Source organism: Belonocnema kinseyi, chromosome 6 (genome assembly GCF_010883055.1).
Source record: "Belonocnema kinseyi isolate 2016_QV_RU_SX_M_011 chromosome 6, B_treatae_v1, whole genome shotgun sequence".
Taxonomy (NCBI): Eukaryota; Metazoa; Arthropoda; class Insecta; order Hymenoptera; family Cynipidae; genus Belonocnema; species Belonocnema kinseyi.
Window position 1 is genome coordinate 21,356,304 of NC_046662.1, and position 19,659 is coordinate 21,375,962.

Genomic DNA, 19,659 nt, shown 5'->3' on the forward strand with positions numbered 1-19,659 from the left:
AACTAGAGTGCAATTAACTCTAATTTGATTTACAACTAAATTGGTTATCTTTTCTATTGCTCATTCTTTACACTTTCCGGCATTTTAAATAAAATATTATAAATTATTGGAAACATAATAAGGTTGGCAAATCAGGAGAGAGATACATGGACGCATTTTTTAAATACAAATTTTTGTTCTTGATTGAACAGCGATAAAAAAAATATTTTTCTGTTTTTTTCACCTAAGCAATAGTAAATTCTAAATTGAATGCACTTAATGGAAATGAGAATTCTGATTGGATACTCTCAGTGAATAAAGGGTTTGGGGATTGTTAGAAGAATTGATTTTATCGGCAGATTCCGCCGAGGTTCTTTAATAAAAGACAAAAAAGTCCTGGAACTTTCTTAATGATTCAGAAATAAATTGTACAATTATAACTTGCAATATTTATCATTATTGTTTATGGTAAGCTTCTTGCGCACGTAAAGTTAATTAATAAGTTTTTAGAGCATTTTTTTACAATTTTAAGAATAATACATATTCTAATAATGTGTAAACTTCATGAAAATAAGACCAAGAATCCAACGACCAAATTTGGACAACTATCATAAAATGTTTCTATTGATATTTGAAAAAGATAACAATTTTCCTAAAAAAGAAAATTTTTTTTTCAAGTAAAAATAAAAAAGAGGAAAGAATAATAAAATTTTTAAATTTTATTTGATTCTCGGGTGTCAGGAAGAGAGCATCGTTATTTCGTTGCTGTTGCTCCCTGCTTGAATATTTTATATTTTTTTATCTTATTTATTTAGTTTGTTTGCCTTGATTAGGGGGCTGTATGAGTGGCGAAACGTTGGTGGCTATTTCTTACAAATGTTTTTTTTATTGTGATTTGATAATAAAAAAAAGAAAAGGAAGGGGATTTGATATGTTGTGTTCCCATTTTTCTTTCTTGTTTTTTATTTTTGTCAAAAAAAAAGACATTTTTTCTTTTCTTTTTTACGAAAATTGTATCAAGGGATGCCTGGTTTTATTTCCAGGAATTTTTCACACTAATTTGGTTATTGGATGTTGAATAGAATTTTAAATTTGATTTTAATCTCATTTAAATTAAAAAAAAATTTTATTCTAAGCGCACTGATTATTGGGCCAGTAAACAAAAAAATCAAAATCAAAATTGATTAATTTATAATTATAGTTAGTATGGCTACTAGACTAGAAAACCGGGAATATTTTTAAAGCTGCGCAATTAAATATTTTTTTAACATTTAAATACAAAATTTGTTAGGATTTTTTAAATTAAGGGCCCGGTTCAATTAATCGCAACTTCTCAGGGAAGTCCTTATAAAAGGCTACTTGACCCAGGACCCTAATTCGTAGAAAGAAGACTTCAACTCTGAAAGGCTGTTCAATTTTGTTAAAAATGATTCAATGCTTAGATTCAATGACCTAGAAAATGTTTCTCCTTGAATAGACTGGCCACCCTCTTACAGGGATCACAGCCTGTCCCCTTTTTTACCTAATCTCCGTTTCCCCGTAAATTTAAAAAATCCCCTCAAACGCATAAAATTGAGAATCTTGAACTAATTTTACCCTTTTTTACAAGGCGTCAATTCATTTTTTTAAGAATCATAAACAGAAATTCAAGATATAAGAAAAACAAGACGCTTTGAAAGAGATTCTTTTTGATGATACCAATTTCAAATATTTCCTGAAGGTTTTATTTGATAATTTTGTAGATTTGAAGGACATCTTCGACAGCTAAGAATCGCTAACTATTTGATATAGAAAATAAACCCTAATATTAAATTGATTCTGTAATTCAAAATTCAAAAAAAAAATTTAAGGAGGCTTCACAGGCTTAAAAACAATTGAATAAATTCTTTAAAATAAAATTTATGTAGATACTAATATTAAATTCAAATTAAAACATTTCAAATTTCTAATATTCTAACTAAGAATATTGCATTTTCAACAAAAACAGATTAATTTTTAATCAAATAGTTGAATTCTCCGCCAAAAATATGAGTTTTCAAGAATATGACTATTTTTATTTAAAACGATGCATTCTAATTAAAAATAAAAAACAATTGAATTAATTAAAAAAGACAACTTTTCATTTTTGTCAAAAAAAACTTCTTTTTAAGATGAATTCAATTGTTTTTTTTTCAAAATTTCTATTTTTTTAAATATTAACTATTGTATTTTTCTTCGAGAATTCATCTTTCTTTTTCGTTGACAATTCAGTTGCTTGGCTAAATGTTGAAATACTATGCTAAAAATGCATTTTTGTTTGTTTGATGATTTTTCGTTTAGAATTAATCTTTTTTTTTGGTTGAAAATGTAATTATTTTATCAAAAGATCAACTAGTTTGTTAAAGTCATATTTTATGACCGGGAATTCTACTGGTAATGTTAAATACAGGTCTTTTTGGATAAAAAATTATTTGTTCCTGGTATTCTCTGTTAAAAATTAATCTATTTACTGGTAACAATTTAATTTTTGTTCGTAAAAGTGCAACTTTTTGTTTGACAGTAATCTGATTTGGCAAAAGATTCCACATTTTGTTAGAAACACATTTTTTGGTTAAAGATTCATAATTTTAGTTCCAAATTTAACTCTTTGTATGAAAATTGTACTATTTTGTTGAAAATTAATTTTTTATTAGTATGAAAATTGTCGGTTTTTTTAGAAAATTAATCTTCTCGGTTGAGAATTCATCTATTTAGGTGAAAATTCAACTACTTGATTGAAAATTTAAGTACTTTCCTGAAAATTCGCCATTTTTGGTGAAAAATGTATTTTGGTTGAAAATTAATATCTATGGTAAAAATTTATTTATTTTATTGGCAGTCCATCTCTCGGTAGAAACTCCCTCTTTTTTTATAAAAATGAACTATTTATTTTAAAACTAATATTTTTGGTTGATGATTCATCACTTTAGTTCAAAGTTCATCTATGTTTGAAATATTAAATATTTGATTGAAAATTCTCTTTTTTTAAATTGATTTTTTTTTAGGAAAAATTCAACTATTTGGTTGAAAATTCAAGTTTTTAAAAGAAAATTTATGTTTTGTTATAGAGAATTAATCCTCTTGGTTAAAAATGCATCTATTTTGTTCATAATGCAATATTTTTACTTGAAACATTAGAAATTCCCCTTATTTTCATGAGAGAAACCCCCTATTTACCCTGCCTTAAGAGCATTTTACATGATGAAATCTGCAAAGTTAACATTTAAATTATTTTAATGTCGAATTTTCTGGTTTTCTAGTCTCTAATCCCGCGTAGAAAATTATCTTGGAACTATTCCTGGTCAGGATAGACTGCCCAAAAAATATATTAATGAGAAACTTAGAATTTTTGCCCTGGCGGACTAGATAGCACCCTATTAGGGACCGAAAAGACTGACTAGATGACTAGGAAATAAATTAACATTTGCAATACCTAAATCGGTTAACTAACATTTTTTCGCAATTGAAATTTATTCGCAATTATGGGAAATCCTTGCTTTTTCTCTCAACAGCTCAGTCTACTCTTAGAATAGTCCAGTGAGACACATGTCAGCAAAATTTTGCAATTAATTTTTTTTTATTTTTGCAAGCACATCTATGTTTGGCTTGCGATTCCAAACATTTTGACATATAAAACTTGCACGCAGCTTGAGAAACAACGCCAAAACATGCGAATCCGGGAAAAACAATAGAAAACCAGCGGTAGAATACTGCAGATAACAGGTTTATAACGCTGGACCCCTTGTAGGTAATGTATAAATAGCTTTCAACTGTTACATCACGTTTAAATTTTGATTAAAATGTTATAAAACTAACATGTATTATTTTTCTCTAGTAAATTAACAAAAAACATTTTGAAGGTTAGAAAAATATTGAATATTGCAAAAGTAACAACGATTTTTCTTCGCCATGTAAAATTTTTGAAATGTCAGTTAACAGGATTAGACCGCAGGCCCTTTACTTGTAAAATTTATTGTAGAAATTCTGACTACTACTCCTAATTGTGATTTCAGGCCTCTTCTAGTGTGAAACGTAGTCGCTTTTTGTCAATTTTTAGCGTAAGTTAGTCACATTTCCCCAGTTTTTCAAGTACATTACTGACATTACTACGTGGTAGCCCTGCTGAAATTGAATCACTGCATCACTGTGATCCCTGCTCTTAAAATCCTTTATAAACTCAAATATTGAAAATTCCTTCCTTGAAGGAACCTTTGAGTGTCGCGAGTCAAAAGGAGAGACCGAACAGCCGCCGGAAATGAAACCCCCAGTGGACCTTCTCGAGGAGTTTGTCAGTAGGATGAAGGTCCAATTTCCAAATCCATGTGAGCTTTTCAAAGTCCCTGGGATTGGGCCAAAAGTCTCTGAAGACAAAGTGACTGCAGTTGGACTTTGGTTGGCTGAGTGTTCTCGTCGTCAAAACGGCGTCGTTGGTCCGCGAAACATGAGACACTTCCTGTGTCCAAGTCTTGATGATCATCCAGCATATGAGGATCGCCAGAGGACGAAACTCAAGTGTCCTTGAGTCTGGAACCAGTGGAACTCAAGAAAGTTTCTTTTAATTTTCGACCTTTTTGTTGGGCACCTCTCAACTCCAGCTGAGGTGTGATCGATCTTTGTGTTGTAATTTCATTTTTCTTTCTCCCCTTCAAGTTCAAAGACCCTCTCCGTATTAAGTGCCTTGCTGGGCTAGTCGAAGAGAAAAGAGCTTTCTGCGAAGTACTCGCGTTTTTACTCCATAAAATGTTATCGCCCAGGAAACAATGGAAGCTTTCAATTTTATTTTTTTGTGGAATTGAACCTTTTGGGAAAAAGCATTATTTCGATCTAAATCTGCAATTAAAGTGGAAAATGAGCTGTATGAATAAATATTGAAAACAATCAAATATATTCATATAATGAGTTTAATCATTTTCATGGGAAACTTTTTTGCCTCTTTGTACGATATTATATCTTTTTATCCTGCTGAACAAGTTGGATAGAATTTGACGAAAAAAAATGAATACTTTTCAGTTCATTTTCGGTATCCACAATTTTAAGAATTTCGTTTATATTTCTATCAAACGCTTTTGATAGAAAGTATTAAGAATGAATAATCAATTAATCATGTTTATCGGAAGTTTTTCGTAGTGTTTTGGTAAGAAAAGGCAATAATTTCTATCAAACGTTTCGATATCAAATTGCTATGAATTTCTATCAAAGTAAAATCGGCTAGTATTCCAGCATTTTCCCATTGAAACTCTATCAAATATTATTCCTCGTCAGACTTTTATCTATAATCCTGTGTCTGACAAATTTTACAATTTCTATGAAATTCTATATTTGTTGTAAAAATCTTACACTTTTCCTATATCAAAACTTTTTTATTGAAACTTTATCAAATTTTATTTGTACGAGACTTGTATTAAATCCTATATTCCAGAGTTGGAAGATTTATATCGAATTTTAATCCTCGAGAAAGCTTATACTTTTCTTTCAAGATATTGCCATTAAAATTCTTTTATATCGTAAGGAATGAGAAAATTTTCATACGAAAGTATCAGATTTCTTATCGGATACAATTTAATAAAAATGTCAGAGGTAATATTGTGCCAATAAGATTTTATAGAATTTTAATAAGACGCTATTGATAAAAAACGTAAAATTTCTTGACGGATAGAATTTGATAGAAAGTTCCGAAATTTTCCAAAATCGGATTTGTTATAATTTGTGTCTGGATAGGATTTCATGGAGGTTTAATGAGAACCTGTTAATAGGAAAGTATAAGTTTTCTTACTTAAAACTTTTTTAAGCTTTGCATCAATTGAATTCAGGTTAAACTTTTGGAATTTGTTTTTCTTCATCAAATGTTTTGAGATCAATTTTTTCAATTTCATTTAATCGCTTTGAAATTAAAATGAGTAAATGACCAATCAATCTATTGTGAAAATAAAGGAACGTGTATTTTATAGTTTCAAACGATTTTTACATTCTCATTCATGAGAGTGTAATGTAATCGTCCAAATTTTCGATCTCTGGTTTTTAACGGATCTTTACGTTTTGGAACGCACAGAATCCGAAAATCATGAAATTTTGTCGGCGTCTATCTGTCTGTATGTCTGTCTGTATGTATGGTTACCTGAATGTTGTAGCCACACTACAAAATTAAGTTTGTTAATCAGACATTTCCAACCAAAATAAAAAAATTGAGCTTATTTTCAAAATAAAATTTTTTTTTTAATTTTATAAATTTTTGTCAAAGTTTCTTATAGATGGGTAAAAGACTTGCAAATTATCTTAAAGAAATTTTTTATTTCGATGAAAATTAAAAAAGTGATATACTTTTAAAAAATTTGAAAATTTTCAAAAAATAGAAAAAAAATTTTTTTCATAGATCTAAAAATTTCATTTAAAATTTTCACTAGATACCAAATATATTTTAAAACTATTCTAGCAGAATTTTTCGATTAATCCATACTTTAAACAAATAGAGCCTGTATAACCGAACTGTTAAGTGCGAAGCGCGATTATCGCAATGAGAATGTAATCGTCAAGGCCGTAGGTGCTTTGAGAACCTTTAATGTCAAATTAAAAAAAAAATGTTCAGCTTCACTTTATAATTGTAGTTATCTATATAATCTAATATATATATATATATAAGAGAAAAGTATTAAACAGCCAAAGCAGGGTCCTATTAGGATCAAGAAAAATAAAATGTGAACATTATTTTGCAGTATCTGAATAAGCAGTACCAGATCAAGGTATACACACAAAAATTGTAAATAGACATTTGATATAATAGTTTTTAACATACAATGTAGAAAATTTCTCATTGTGGTCTGTGCCCAATGCAGAGTGTAATGCTAAAACCTAGCTCGGAGCGCGAGATAAATATAGTATCGAGCGTGAAGCGCGAGAACCAATAGTCGCGCGCCCTACGTGCGTTCAAACTTGCGCGCACGGCGCGCTATGAGATTGTGCTCGCGAAGCGGGCGGATTTTTTTTTTATTTGATTCAATTATTCAAAAATTACTTGCAAATTCTTGAAAAATAACATTTTTTCAAAATGCTGTATTTTTTGCACGAGTGTTGGTATTCAGGATTTTATTTTTGGTATACGTAGGTGTTTTTGATCCTTCAGTCAATTCTACAAAAATGTAGAAAGAGACCATTGTATCACATTAAAAGGAGTTAATTTCGAAAAATCGATTTTTCGCATTTTTCCCAGAAAAAACCAATGGTCCCAAAAAATGTTTGCATACAAATTTAGACATCTAAAAAATTTCTGTAGAAAATCGTATGTTGTTGCTATTTTATGATATCTTACTTCGTTTAGGACAAAAAAATAAATCTTAACAAATACAACAATTTTCCCTTCCCAAATATGCTTAAGGCCCCATAAAACCGATTTTTAAATATAATTTGTTATTATTTCTGGTTAGCCATGCAAGATATCACAAAAGTGCAAGAGATATTTCTTAGAACTTTTCCAGATATGTAAACTTCTTTATGGACATTTTATGTTCCTTTTGTTGTTTCCAAGGAAAATGAAAAAATTCGATTTTTCAACAATATTTTTTTTCATTATAGAGCAGTTGTTTATCATAAACGAAACTAAAAATATATTTTATGAGAATTCGCAGGTCATTTTTAATTATTGTAAAAAATAAAAAATAAATTTCTGGTAAAATTGTCAATTTTGAATACTTGTTACCAAAGTTTTTTGATTTTTCAACGTTCTAATTTTTAAATTTTGGCGATTTTGCAAAAGTGGTTTACATTTGAAAGACTTCAATGCTAAACAACTTAAAGTAATTCTTTTTTAATTTTAAGATTTGTACATCTGAGTCATTAAGTTTAAAAAAATCTTTAATTTTAAACCGTACCAAAAGACTTCAAGTCTTAAATTTTGGAAGGGTAACAGTTCAAAATCATGCCTTCTTTCCTAATTTTTAATTTTTATTTGGAATGAAAGTGGCTATTAAAATTTAGTATGGCCAGTTTTCCAAACTTTTAAATTAACTATAATCGCTTTTGAATTAATTTGGCGATAAGAGAAGATACGACTTCCGTTTTTGACTCATTTGAAAACTCGAAACCCTGCTGTTGTCTAAAGATTATAAAACTAGGTTATCCATTTTGGAGTGGGAGATGCATAAAAAGTTGGGAATATCCGAGACGAGTTTATTTACCAGTCGAACTTTGTTGCTTAAAATAGCCTCATTCTTTAAGACAAACCGAATTAACTTTGCCATGCCAATTCAAAAAGGAACATTAATTTTGTTACTAAACTTAATTTTTAGCAGATTTTCCATTTCCTGGAAAATCGGAGTCGATTTGTCTAATGATTTTCCAGATGTTGATCCTGAAAGTAAAAAAATCGGTCCAACGATTGTCTATCCAGGTGAGAAATAATTATTTAAAAATTAAAATCTTTTTACGAGATTCGCAATTATTTAGAAAAATAATACAGGATGGCCACAGGTCAGGGAAAACCTGGAAATCATTGAAAAATCTGGGATTTTGAAAATAAGACAAAAGTCAGGAAATGTCTGTCAGAAGCACTTTAATTAACTATTAAGAATAGTAAATTTAAATATAAAATTACTTTATTCCATTTATAAAAGATTCTATATTAAAAATGCAGACTTCACACTTTTTCCTTTATGCCCCTACACCCATAGAAATTTAGTTACAAAAAACGTTAAAACCGATATAACATATAAATATAACATATAATATAAATATAAATATATATAATATAATATAAATATAACACACGCATCGCACGCAAATCACGCTGTGAGAAGAGGTTTAAAGATTCATTATATACTAAATGGTGAGAATGCTTAGAATTGTGAGAAACGGCATGATGCTTAATAAATCGACTTTGAAACATTCAAAATTAAAAGTAAAAATAGGAAAATATTCTGTTTTATTAAGGTCAAAACTGGGATTGAATTAAATTCAAAAATATCTATAGGTTTTTCATTTTTTTAAAATCACTTCGTTTCCGCCTCACATTTGGCTTGGTAATACAAGTAACAGTGCTAGGACAAAAATTGTGGGTGCCCTGAACTTAATACAAACTTTGTATAAATCAAGTCTTTCCAAATTTTTGTAAAATGTTTGAAATCTCTACAATCTTTAAAGTCCCTGAAATCTTTGTAAAATTTTTATGATGTATTTGTGAATGTTTCGTTTAAAATTTGTTTGTGAAACCTTTTATGTTAGTTTGAGATAGTTGAAACCTTTAAAATCTTCTCAAATTTGTTAAAACCTGATTTGATTGTTTAACGTCTTTGAAATATTCATGAAATATTTGAAATCTTTTGAATGCTTTACAATTTTTCGAAATGTTCGAAATATTTGTGAAAATTTTGAAATCTAGTGTAAACGCCATTTTCAAATCTTCGAAATCCTTGCAATTTTTATGAAATGTTCCAAATCTTTGTGAAATTTTTTTAAATATTCGTGAATTTTTTTTATTTGTTGAAATCATGGAATTCTTTGAAATCTTAGTGAAATATTTTCAAATCTTCCAAATGTTTTACAATCTTTGAAATCTGGTGTACTGTGCCCTTTTCAAACTGTTAAATATCCTTTAAATCTTAGGAAACATTTAAAAGCCTTGTAAAATTGTTGTGCAATATTTTTAAATCAGTGATGTACACTAGGGAGGTCCAAACAACCGACTTTCGAATAGAGGTCGTGCCCCCTCCCCCATTCTCTGAGGTTGTCGGAAAAAAAAAATTCCCTCCAAGTTTCAGCCAAATCGGTTAATATTAAGACGTGCCGCAAAGACCCTGAAAATCCCATAAGATTAACATGAGGAAATTTTGGTTTTCGGAGAAATGGGTTTCAGGTTTCTGGATTTGAACTTAGCTTGCGGAAAATATTAAGAATTCGTTAAGGAGTCTCTAATCAATCATTTCCATGAAATTACTTTAAATTTTGATGCCCCCTTCCCCTTGTGGAGCCCCAAAAATATCTCAAAAAAGCTTCAAAAAACTGTAATTGACATTTTTGCCCAAAATTTACACGTAAATGCTCCGTTTTCCCTTTTTTGCCATAAATTATTTTTGTTTGTCAAGTGGAATGGCTTTAAGTATTTTTCAACTAATTAACAATTGTTTAAACAATTTATTTTTGTTTAAATGGTTTTTTTTGTACTTACTTATTGAAACGTAGATTTTTTATGTTTGATTGGACAATTAATCATTTTTAGGAATAATGATATTCGTTTCAAGCATTTAGTATTCGTTTAAACAATTTATTATTATTTAATTGGAACTTTTTCTTAAAAAGAGGTATAAAATTCTTGTTTTAAAAAAATTTAGTTTGCTTTGCTGCTCATTATTAAATATCGACTTCATTTAGATACTAGTAACTTATGTTGCAATGAATTCTTATTTGTTTAAATAAATTTTGTATGTTTAAACAATTTTTTTCGAAAATAAATGTTTGAATTTTCTGTTTTTCTGCAATTATTGTGGTAAATTGTCATTGTCAAGAGAAAAATTTTTTGTCTAAACCATTATCGTATTGTTTCATAAATTTACTAAACGTTAAGCAAATGCTTTAAATAACTAATTTTTTGTTCATAAAATGTTTTACGTTGGTCAAGAAAAGTTTATTTTTCTTTTTGTAAGACTTCATTCTATACAAATTTCATTCAATTTTGTCGTTCTGAAATTACTTTTATACATTTTTCCTTTAAATCACCCCCGTCGACACACTCGTTTTTCCTTTGAAAGCTCAAAGTAGGGTTTTTTTGTTTATGTTGATCCCGTAGAATAGCTCTTAGTATTCTCAAAGGAATTAGAAATCTTTGTATTTTTTGAACGTCACTGGAAATTAAATCACAACATTTTCCTCTCAAAAATGAAAAATTACCAGATTAATTGTAAAAAACAGAATTATCCAAAATTTATTTTCGAAAAAAATTGTATAAACGAACAAAATTTGTTTAAACAAATAAGAATTTATTACAAAATAAGGTACTAGTATCTAAATGACGCTGATATTTAATAATAAGCAGAAAAGCTAACTAATTTTTTTTTCAATAGAGATGTATACCTATTTTTAAGAAAAATGTACAATTTAATAATAATTAACTGTTTAAACAAATACTAAATGCATGCTTGAAACAAAGATCATTAATCCTAAAAATGTCCCGTTATGCAATCAAACATAAAAAATCAACCATTCAATAATTGATAGAAAAAAAATATTAAAAAACAAATAAATTGTTTAAACCTTTGTTAATTAGTTGAAAATACTTAAAACATTCCACTTGACAAACAAAAATCATTTATGGCAAAAAACGGGAAAAACAGAGCATTTATGAGTAAATTTCGGCAAAAATGTCAATTTCAGTTTTTTGGGGTATTTTTGGGACTCCACAAGGGGGGTGGGGGCAAAAAAATTTAAAGTAATTTAATGGAAATGATTGATCAGAGACTCCTTAACGAATTCTTAATAATTTCCGCAAGCCAAGTTTAAATCCAGAAACCTGAAGCTCGTTCTTCCGAAAACCAAAATTTCCCCATGTTAATCTTATCGGATTTTCAGGGCCTTTGCGGCACGTCTTAATATTAACCGATTTGGCTAAAACTTGGAGTGAATTTTTTTTCGTAAAACGTTCATAATTCTTTGTAAAACGTTCAAAATTCCTTTTAAATATTTTAAAATCTTTAGAATATATTGAAACCTTCTAGAATCTTTAATAATGCTTTGTAATCTGATGCTCAAACCATGAGTGGTAAAATCCTTGAAATTTTCAACTAATAACTTTTATATTTTGTGAGTTGAGTATCATAAAAAAATGTATACTTTAGAAAATTATTACCACTCTTGCCTTAAAAACAAAACATTGGCAAACACGTGTCCATACATGAATCTTGACCAGTTTAGCGGGGAACCCCGATTCACATCGTGAGGAGGCCACATCCGGATTTTTTTATATAGTGTTTTGCAATTTCCTCAACTGAAGATTACCATTTCTGTTAGCGTCTAACACAGAAAATAAAAATAACTCTTATTACCTTTCACTTTCTCTTTGACTATATTAATTTATAGAATATTTATATTCACTTTTGTACCTCAATCTATTAATTCCTATAATTGCTTTTATATTATTTGAATATGTCATTATCAATTTTTCTTATTCTGCGTTTTAATACTAAAAATATCAATCCTTGCTATAGAATATACCAATTCTTGTTCTAAAGATATTAGGTTTTCATATTCTAATTGTAAAGTTTCGTAATTACACTAACAATAATTTTTATATTTACACGATTTCCCTAAATCGTAATCGACTATATCAATTATGAATATTGAAATATCAATTACTATTATAAAATTTCTTTCAGTGTACCCTATTTCCTCCGTTTTTAATAAAATTACTCTTTCTCCAGTTTTTGAAAAATGAACTACTATTTTGACCATTCCTTTTTTTATGCTGCAGATTCATTAATTTGGTTAATAAATTCATCTATTTGGTTGAAGTTTTTACTTTCGTGTTAAAAATTAATGTTTTTTTGTTCAAAATTTAACTACTTGGTTGAAAGTTAAAATACTTTGTTGAAAATTCATCTTTTTAAAAGTTCATCTTTATCGTTAACTTTTCGCTATTGAAAATTTTAACTCTTCCAGTTTTGGTAAATATTCATTCTTTATTAGTTGAAAACTCTTTTGTTGTACCTTTAATCATTTTCGTTAAAAATTCGTTTTTTTTTGTAGAAAAGTTTAAACTGTTTTATTACCAAATTAATTATTTTGTTGAAAACGCAACTTTTTTGTTAAATTCATCTTTTTTTATCGAAAATTCGTATTTATGAATAGAAAATTAATTTTTAGTGTTAAAAATTGATTTTTCTTTGTTTAAAATTGTATTTTTGGTTATAAATTCAACTGTCTTATAAATATTCGTCGTCATGCCTTGAAAATTTAACTATTTGGTTGAAAATTCAACTTTTTGGTTAATAATGAATTTTTTCTTTAATAATTTAATTATTAAGTTGAAAATTCATCTTCTCGGGTTTAAAAGTCAATTTTTGTTAAACATTGGACTTTTTAATTTGAAAACTTAACTCCTTGTTGAAAATTCGTCTTTTTGGGTTAGAAATGTAACTCTTTTTGAAATTGCAATATATTTCTGCTTTAAGTCTCAAGAATTCAAATCGTTTTGGTATCTACTTTAATTTGATTTATTAGTATGTATCCCGCTATTATTCCCCTATTTTATTGAAAAATCATTCTCTTTTTTCCCTGTTTTGAGACCATTTGGGTTTGTGAAGTCTGAAAATTTGACAGGATTAGAATTTTGAAAATGAAGTTTTTTGGCCGTCCTCAAACAGTTTTTCCATTTGAAATACTAAAATGAAGTTAAGTGGAAGCGAAATTATAATAGAGCCTGCTTTTAATTTGATCTTTAAACTTTCAACATTCAGTGATCTTGCAAAGAAAACTTCCGACATAAATTTCACGCAATTTTATAACCGTACCTGTTCAAAAGGGGAATATAAAGAAGGGAGATGGATAGAAACAGGGAGTTTGCAGTCTAGCCATCATCGTGCGATGGAAACTTTTCGTAATAACAAAGTTTGCGAAAGTTTCCTTTTCAAACACTTTGTTAAACTTAAGCAAACAGAAATAAGAGAAACTCAGTTAAAAGTGCAATCATAAGTCACATTTTTCATATGAAGGATATCTTCGTTATAATATTCTACATAAAAATATAATACAGACATAACGAGATGTTCAAATTAGAGAAGAAAAAAATTAGTGTAAACAAATTTTTTAACTGTGTACCAATTTCGGTGTTTTTTTAAACTTATTTTAAAAGACAATTTTTTATTTACTTTCTTAAACCTAAAATAGCAAAGGTATTTGAATCTAAAACAATAAATCAAATCACAATCTACTTCAATAATTTACTAGAAATTCCGATTGCAACTCTAAAGCTCAGGACTTGGACTCATTACTACACTATTAACACTTTTTTGACACTATTTTTTTAAGGACGTAACTATTTTGCTAATATTTTGAAGAAAGTTACACAAATGCTAATATCTTGTCTCAAATTAATTTCTAATGCAACTGTTTTTTTTTTAATTGAAAAGATTTCGAGATAATTCACAGATTTCAGAAAGTTGTCAAAACACTCAAAGGGATTTCTAAAAATTGTATTCCTCTGGATTCCTTTATTTTTTGTACATCTAGGCTCCAGAGGCATATATCAAAATTAGTCAATGAAAAAAACAGGCTTTTGTAACATATTTAAGACGTTAATTAAGTCTTACTTTCCCACAGTACCCTTCACTTCTCTCTCACTTCCTCACTCCTTCTTTCCTCATCTCACCCGGAAAATCCTACCAGCCATTCCTCTACATCCCCTACGTCTCCTCATTTCCCCACTCCACCTTTTCTCATTTCCCCTCAATTCCTCTACGTTTTCCTCCACTTATTTTCCATCGCTCGCCCTCCTCTAATTTCCCATAGCTTCCCCTATTTCCCCTCTCCCTACTTACCCTCGCTTTCACTCTACTTATTTCCCCTGTTTCCCCTACATACTTAAAAAAATAACAAGTTTCACGATTTACTGTCGAAAAAGTAGTTTCAACAAATAATAATTATTTAAACAGTTGGAAATTATTTTTAAATTGTTTGAATGAATTTGACATAAAATTTGCTATTTTGCATTTTTTTTTGCATTTTCCGACATTCTCTGGAGCATTCCTTTAAGGGATGACTAAAATTCAATTTACAAAAAGTTAATAACAAGTACTTCTTTTTATAGTTTTTTCGAAAAAGGAGCTTTTTCCCTTCAAAAGCCCCTTATTAATTTTATAAGTACACAAAAAATGGGAAATCGAGTTTTTGGACTGATTAGGGTATAATTATCTTTGAAGGTAATTATAATTTATGATTACCTTTTGCAGAGGTGAATTCGTTTTTCATTATGAATCCAATGATATAAAGAATGTAGATAGAGCTTTTCATCAAAAGAATGGAATTATTGACACTATTTTGAATGTCTTAAATGATTTCGAGGGCTGATAGCTGCAAGAGTTCTTCGAGTGTTGTCGATTTTTCTTGTGTAACTTGTGATATCAAAACTAAAAAAAAATGTTTGAAAGACTCGACTTCAATTTAAGATTCTTGTGAAGTAGAAATACCAGGAGAATAAGGCTTCGATCAAGTACGTCTGATGGCTGTCTGCTCGTAAAACGTGATGCACGAACTTGTTACGACTTGTTCGATGTACAATGTACATGTGTATCTTCACTAGGCACAAAGTGGTGTGGAAGCGGAAACGTGGCTGAGGACTATGATGACCTTGGAAAATATGCAGAAACAGACGCCTGCTGTCGAGACCATGATCATTGCGAAGACGTAATTGAAGCTATGGAGACCAAATACAATCTCACCAATTCCGCTCTTTACACAAGGTTATGCAAATTTCATTCCTTCCTTCACTATTCCAGACATCACATTTACCAGACACCGACTTCCTCAGAAAATGACTTTGCTCCTGTTTTCTCAAGCTTTGGGGTGGTGTTTGAAATTGAAAACCTAATAGGAATTCCTCTTTGTCAGATAAAATCATTTCCTAAATGAAATTTAACAATGATCAGATGTTTTTCACTGAAAATACTGGGGTTTCTATTAAATAAAATTTTATGGTTCCTATAGGAACTGTTGCAAAAAGAAACCCCTCTTGCTGAAAAGGAACCCGAAACGATGAATTTGGTTCCAAAGGAGATTACAGTTGGATCTCTAAAGGAACCCAACTTCTTGAAAGACTTTTTCAAAAGAAATTATTTTTCGTTTTGTTCACTTCGACATTTTATCATCATTTTATTTTTAAGTACAAAACACTATCGCCATTAGAATAGATATATAATGACTTGATCAATTTCATTTGCAGATTATGTAGCAATCTTGCAAACATAAATGTGTATTCATATGCCACATCGTTTGCTGTACCGGCAAATTCTGTAAATCCCTAACTTACCAACCCCACTTTGTAAGCGTGAAGAGGTTGGCTTGTAAATCCGAAGGAACCCTTTTGTGTACTAAACTTTATTTAAGCCGCAAGTTTAGTGACCTCCCCCTCCCTCCAAGTTTTTTCTATGTTCAAAGTTTAATGAAAATTCGATAATTGTATTTTTCTCCCATTTTCTCATTTTTTTAAAGAAATTTTTTGTTATAAATGTTTTAACCTTCCTGAAACATTTTAAATAATTATTTTAATTATTTTTGATAATTATATCCAATTCTCATTTACATTTTTTCACTTTATTTCAATGTCACGACCTTAGCTTTGAAATTAAATAACTTATTGTCAGACGCGTTAAAAATAATTGGAAATTCAAGTCATCACTTTAAAAATAAAAATTATTTTTGAGAATTCATTTTTTGAAATTGTAATTTTTTTCAAAACTGGATTCTTTGCAGTTTAAATGTTTCAATTTCATATATCTCTAACTGGAGGCTTTAAAAGTAGACCCCAAGTTTAACATAATTCTGCAAGCGATACTAAGACTTACTTTAGAAAAACATATTTCAGGTTAAAATTGTTTTAAAAAAAATTATTTTGACTTTTGGGGTTTTTATTTCTTTTAATATAAAATATGTTTTTACGATTTTACCCTGAACTATTATTTTCTAAAGTACATGTAAGCTTCAGTATCTCTTCAAAAATTTATACGAGTACTTCTCTCCCTTTTACAAATCAGTTTAAAATCGCCTGATATTAAAGTGGAGTGTACGTTTGAAAACTTAAACTTGAAATATTAAATTCAAAATTAAAGCACTCAAAATGCAAAGACTCTAATTTTGAAAAATATTCAACACTCTCAAATAATGAATGATCAAAAATGATTTTTTTTAACAGTGAAGATTTGATGATTTCAATTTCAACCATTTCTGTTCTGAGTATTCTAAACTAAATATTTTTAAATTTAAAGTTAAATTGAACAACCTTTACTATCCAACAGTAAAATTAAATAATTCTGAATTCAAGTTGCTTATAATTTTGCAATATAAAATTGGTAATCCTATAAAGTGAACAATTTTAATTTTAATATAAAAATTCGACAAAATGAAAACGATACAAAAAAAACATGCATGTTTTTTCTGAGGAGCAACTGTTTTGACGAGAATTCGTCTTTTGAACGGTTTTTGATTAAATATTAATATATTTTTTGGATAAAATATCAGCCATTACATTTTTCATAAAGAAGTCATATTTTTCCGGATTAAAATTCAACTACTTAGTTGACAGTTGAACTGTTTTGTTAAAAATGCATATTTTGTCGATAAAGTTTCATCTAATCGGCTGAAGTTTGAAAATTTGACTGTATTTTGGAAAATTCGTTTTTTTAGGTTGAAATTTAATTTTTTTGGACTGAAAATTTAACTTATCAATTTTTGGTTAGAAATGTATCATTTTTACTTAAATTTTAACTATTTTGTTCAAAAATGGTTATTTATTTCGAAGATTGTATTTTTATTGTAATTTAGTTGTTGAAAATTTGAACTATTAGATTGAAAATTCAAAAGCTTTTATGTTGAATTATGAAAATAAAATATAAATTTTTTTTTGTATTTAAAAATCTCATCCCTTAAGTATGAGTCATTTGATGAACAAAAAAATTCCTAATTTTCAAATCTCTTTTCTGAATTTTATGAACTTGTAAAAGTTTTGAAGCAGTAAAATGTAATTTTTATGAATTATTAAGGGTGAAAACTGTTTATTTTAAGGGAATTAGTTTTCAGATACTTGTATAGTAAAAATTGTTACATAATAATTTACGCTTAAAATGTTTATTTCAATTTCATAAAATACCTTCACAATTTGTTTCACCATATGGCACAAAAAGATGGTGCGAGATTAAAAAAAAATTTGGACCGCCCTAATCTACATTAATTTTATTTAAAAGAATATAATCCCTTATTTTCGTTAGAACCACCCTATTTCTCCTGTTTTTGGAGCATTTTGGGCGGTGAACGTCTGTATATCTTATGGAGTTAAAAAACACCTGGTGTTTTATTTTAATTTCTCATTAGTAACTCGCACGTTAAAGGAACTTATCATCACTATGTTAAAAAAATCGGATTGAAATTTAATATACATGTGTGTAAAGTAATTTGCATATACCTTGCAACAATTTTAATATACCATCATATTGTAAAATTAATATACATGTATATTCAAGTCAGTAAGACAGAGTACGTGAAAACACCAAGTCCTTTGATGCCTTCAAATCTTGTTAAACAGTAAAAAATAAAGTAATCACCTTAAATTCGTCGACTAAATTCTTACTTATAATTAAATTGCAACGCAAGGATGAGCTTTCTCACTTATAAACCAGTGTAATTTATATTTTTCTAGGAGAAAATATTATGTTTTATTATTTATAATTAAAAATTACTGCCAAAATTGTTTTTAATTTCTGTAAAGTGCAAATATCAGATTTTTCTAATAAATTATCAATCTGCGGTATATGAAATTTAATATGCATAGTGTCTTAATGGCGATTTCGTATACCAATGTTTTAGATTGAATATACAATTGTATATTAAATGTATATTAAAATTTCAAACATTCTTAACAGTGATAATAATTTCTTTCTGTTAAAAAATATGACTCAAAAAATGTATGATACTTTTGGGTAGTACTGTTGAAATTTAGTATGCATACAAAAAAGAGTGATGGAGAAATACAACAAAATGTTGCACCCCTTTGGTAATGGATGTCGAATTGACGCCTGGCCTGAATTCCGATTGGATCCATTGCAATAATACAGCACCCTAAACCTCAAGGGCCTAAGCTACTCAGTTACAATTGTCACGAATGTCCATCTTGTCTTTCAATGACAGGGTGCATTGCTCCTGCGACGAGAAATTCCACGATTGTCTTCAACGATCTGAGGATGGGGTTGGCAGCAGAATAGGAATTCTTTACTTTAGCATTCTGGATACTAAGTGCTTCCGCAAAGATCATCCGATACGAAACTGTAAGCGATACTCTAGGTAATGCTCCCCATTTTATCAAAGTTATGTCCTTACATTTCTCTCACTATTGTGAAATATGAACTTCATCCCCTCAAGTATCAAGATAATAGTCACATTTCAACGGGCCAGAGGCAAAAGCATCCAAATTGTTAATTATTTTAAATTATAAGGATAGGGGCAAATTTTATGTCCTAATTATTTTCATGTTTCGGACACTAATGTCACTATTTTCTCATATTTGTCGTATGCTAATGAAGTTCTTTTTTACTTTGTCTTTAAACCTAGAAATGGTTTATATAGTGTCAATAACCAAAAATTTGCGCCGAGACATTAAAAAAATGTTGTTTTTTTTAATACAAAGGGCCTTCCGATTATCGAAGGCACGGTATTCACAATAGGAGAGAATGTGACAGAACGTTGTAGGAGTAGCAGTAGACTGTAGAGCAGGTAAGGTCTCCTGCAGTGAATGTGGTTCCTTCGATAATCGAAAAGCCGTTTGTATTTTTAAAAGAAGAAAATAATTTTAAAAACATTTATGTGTAACTTTTTACTTATGGACACTACAAACATACAAGATTAAAAAGCTGATTTTTTAATGTTATACTCATCAGGGAAAGTTAAAACTTGGTGCGAGAAAAATCAGGGAATGTTCAAAGT

General features: G+C 28.9%; 2 protein-coding genes across 3 annotated transcripts in view; both read left to right on the forward strand.

The window, feature by feature from the left end:
* The window catches only part of LOC117175194, a 33,342-nt gene extending 28,511 nt beyond the window's left edge, over positions 1–4,831 (forward strand). For both annotated transcript variants that reach the window (XM_033364823.1, XM_033364824.1), the window contains one exon: positions 4,203–4,831. In XM_033364823.1, coding sequence (XP_033220714.1) covers positions 4,203–4,519 — 317 coding nt within the window. In that variant the 3' untranslated portion in view covers positions 4,520–4,831. The remainder of the gene's footprint in view (positions 1–4,202) is intronic.
* LOC117175193 (transmembrane protein 132E) overlaps positions 1–19,659 on the forward strand; it is a 182,679-nt gene that overhangs the window by 75,192 nt on the left and 87,828 nt on the right. The window lies entirely within an intron of this gene.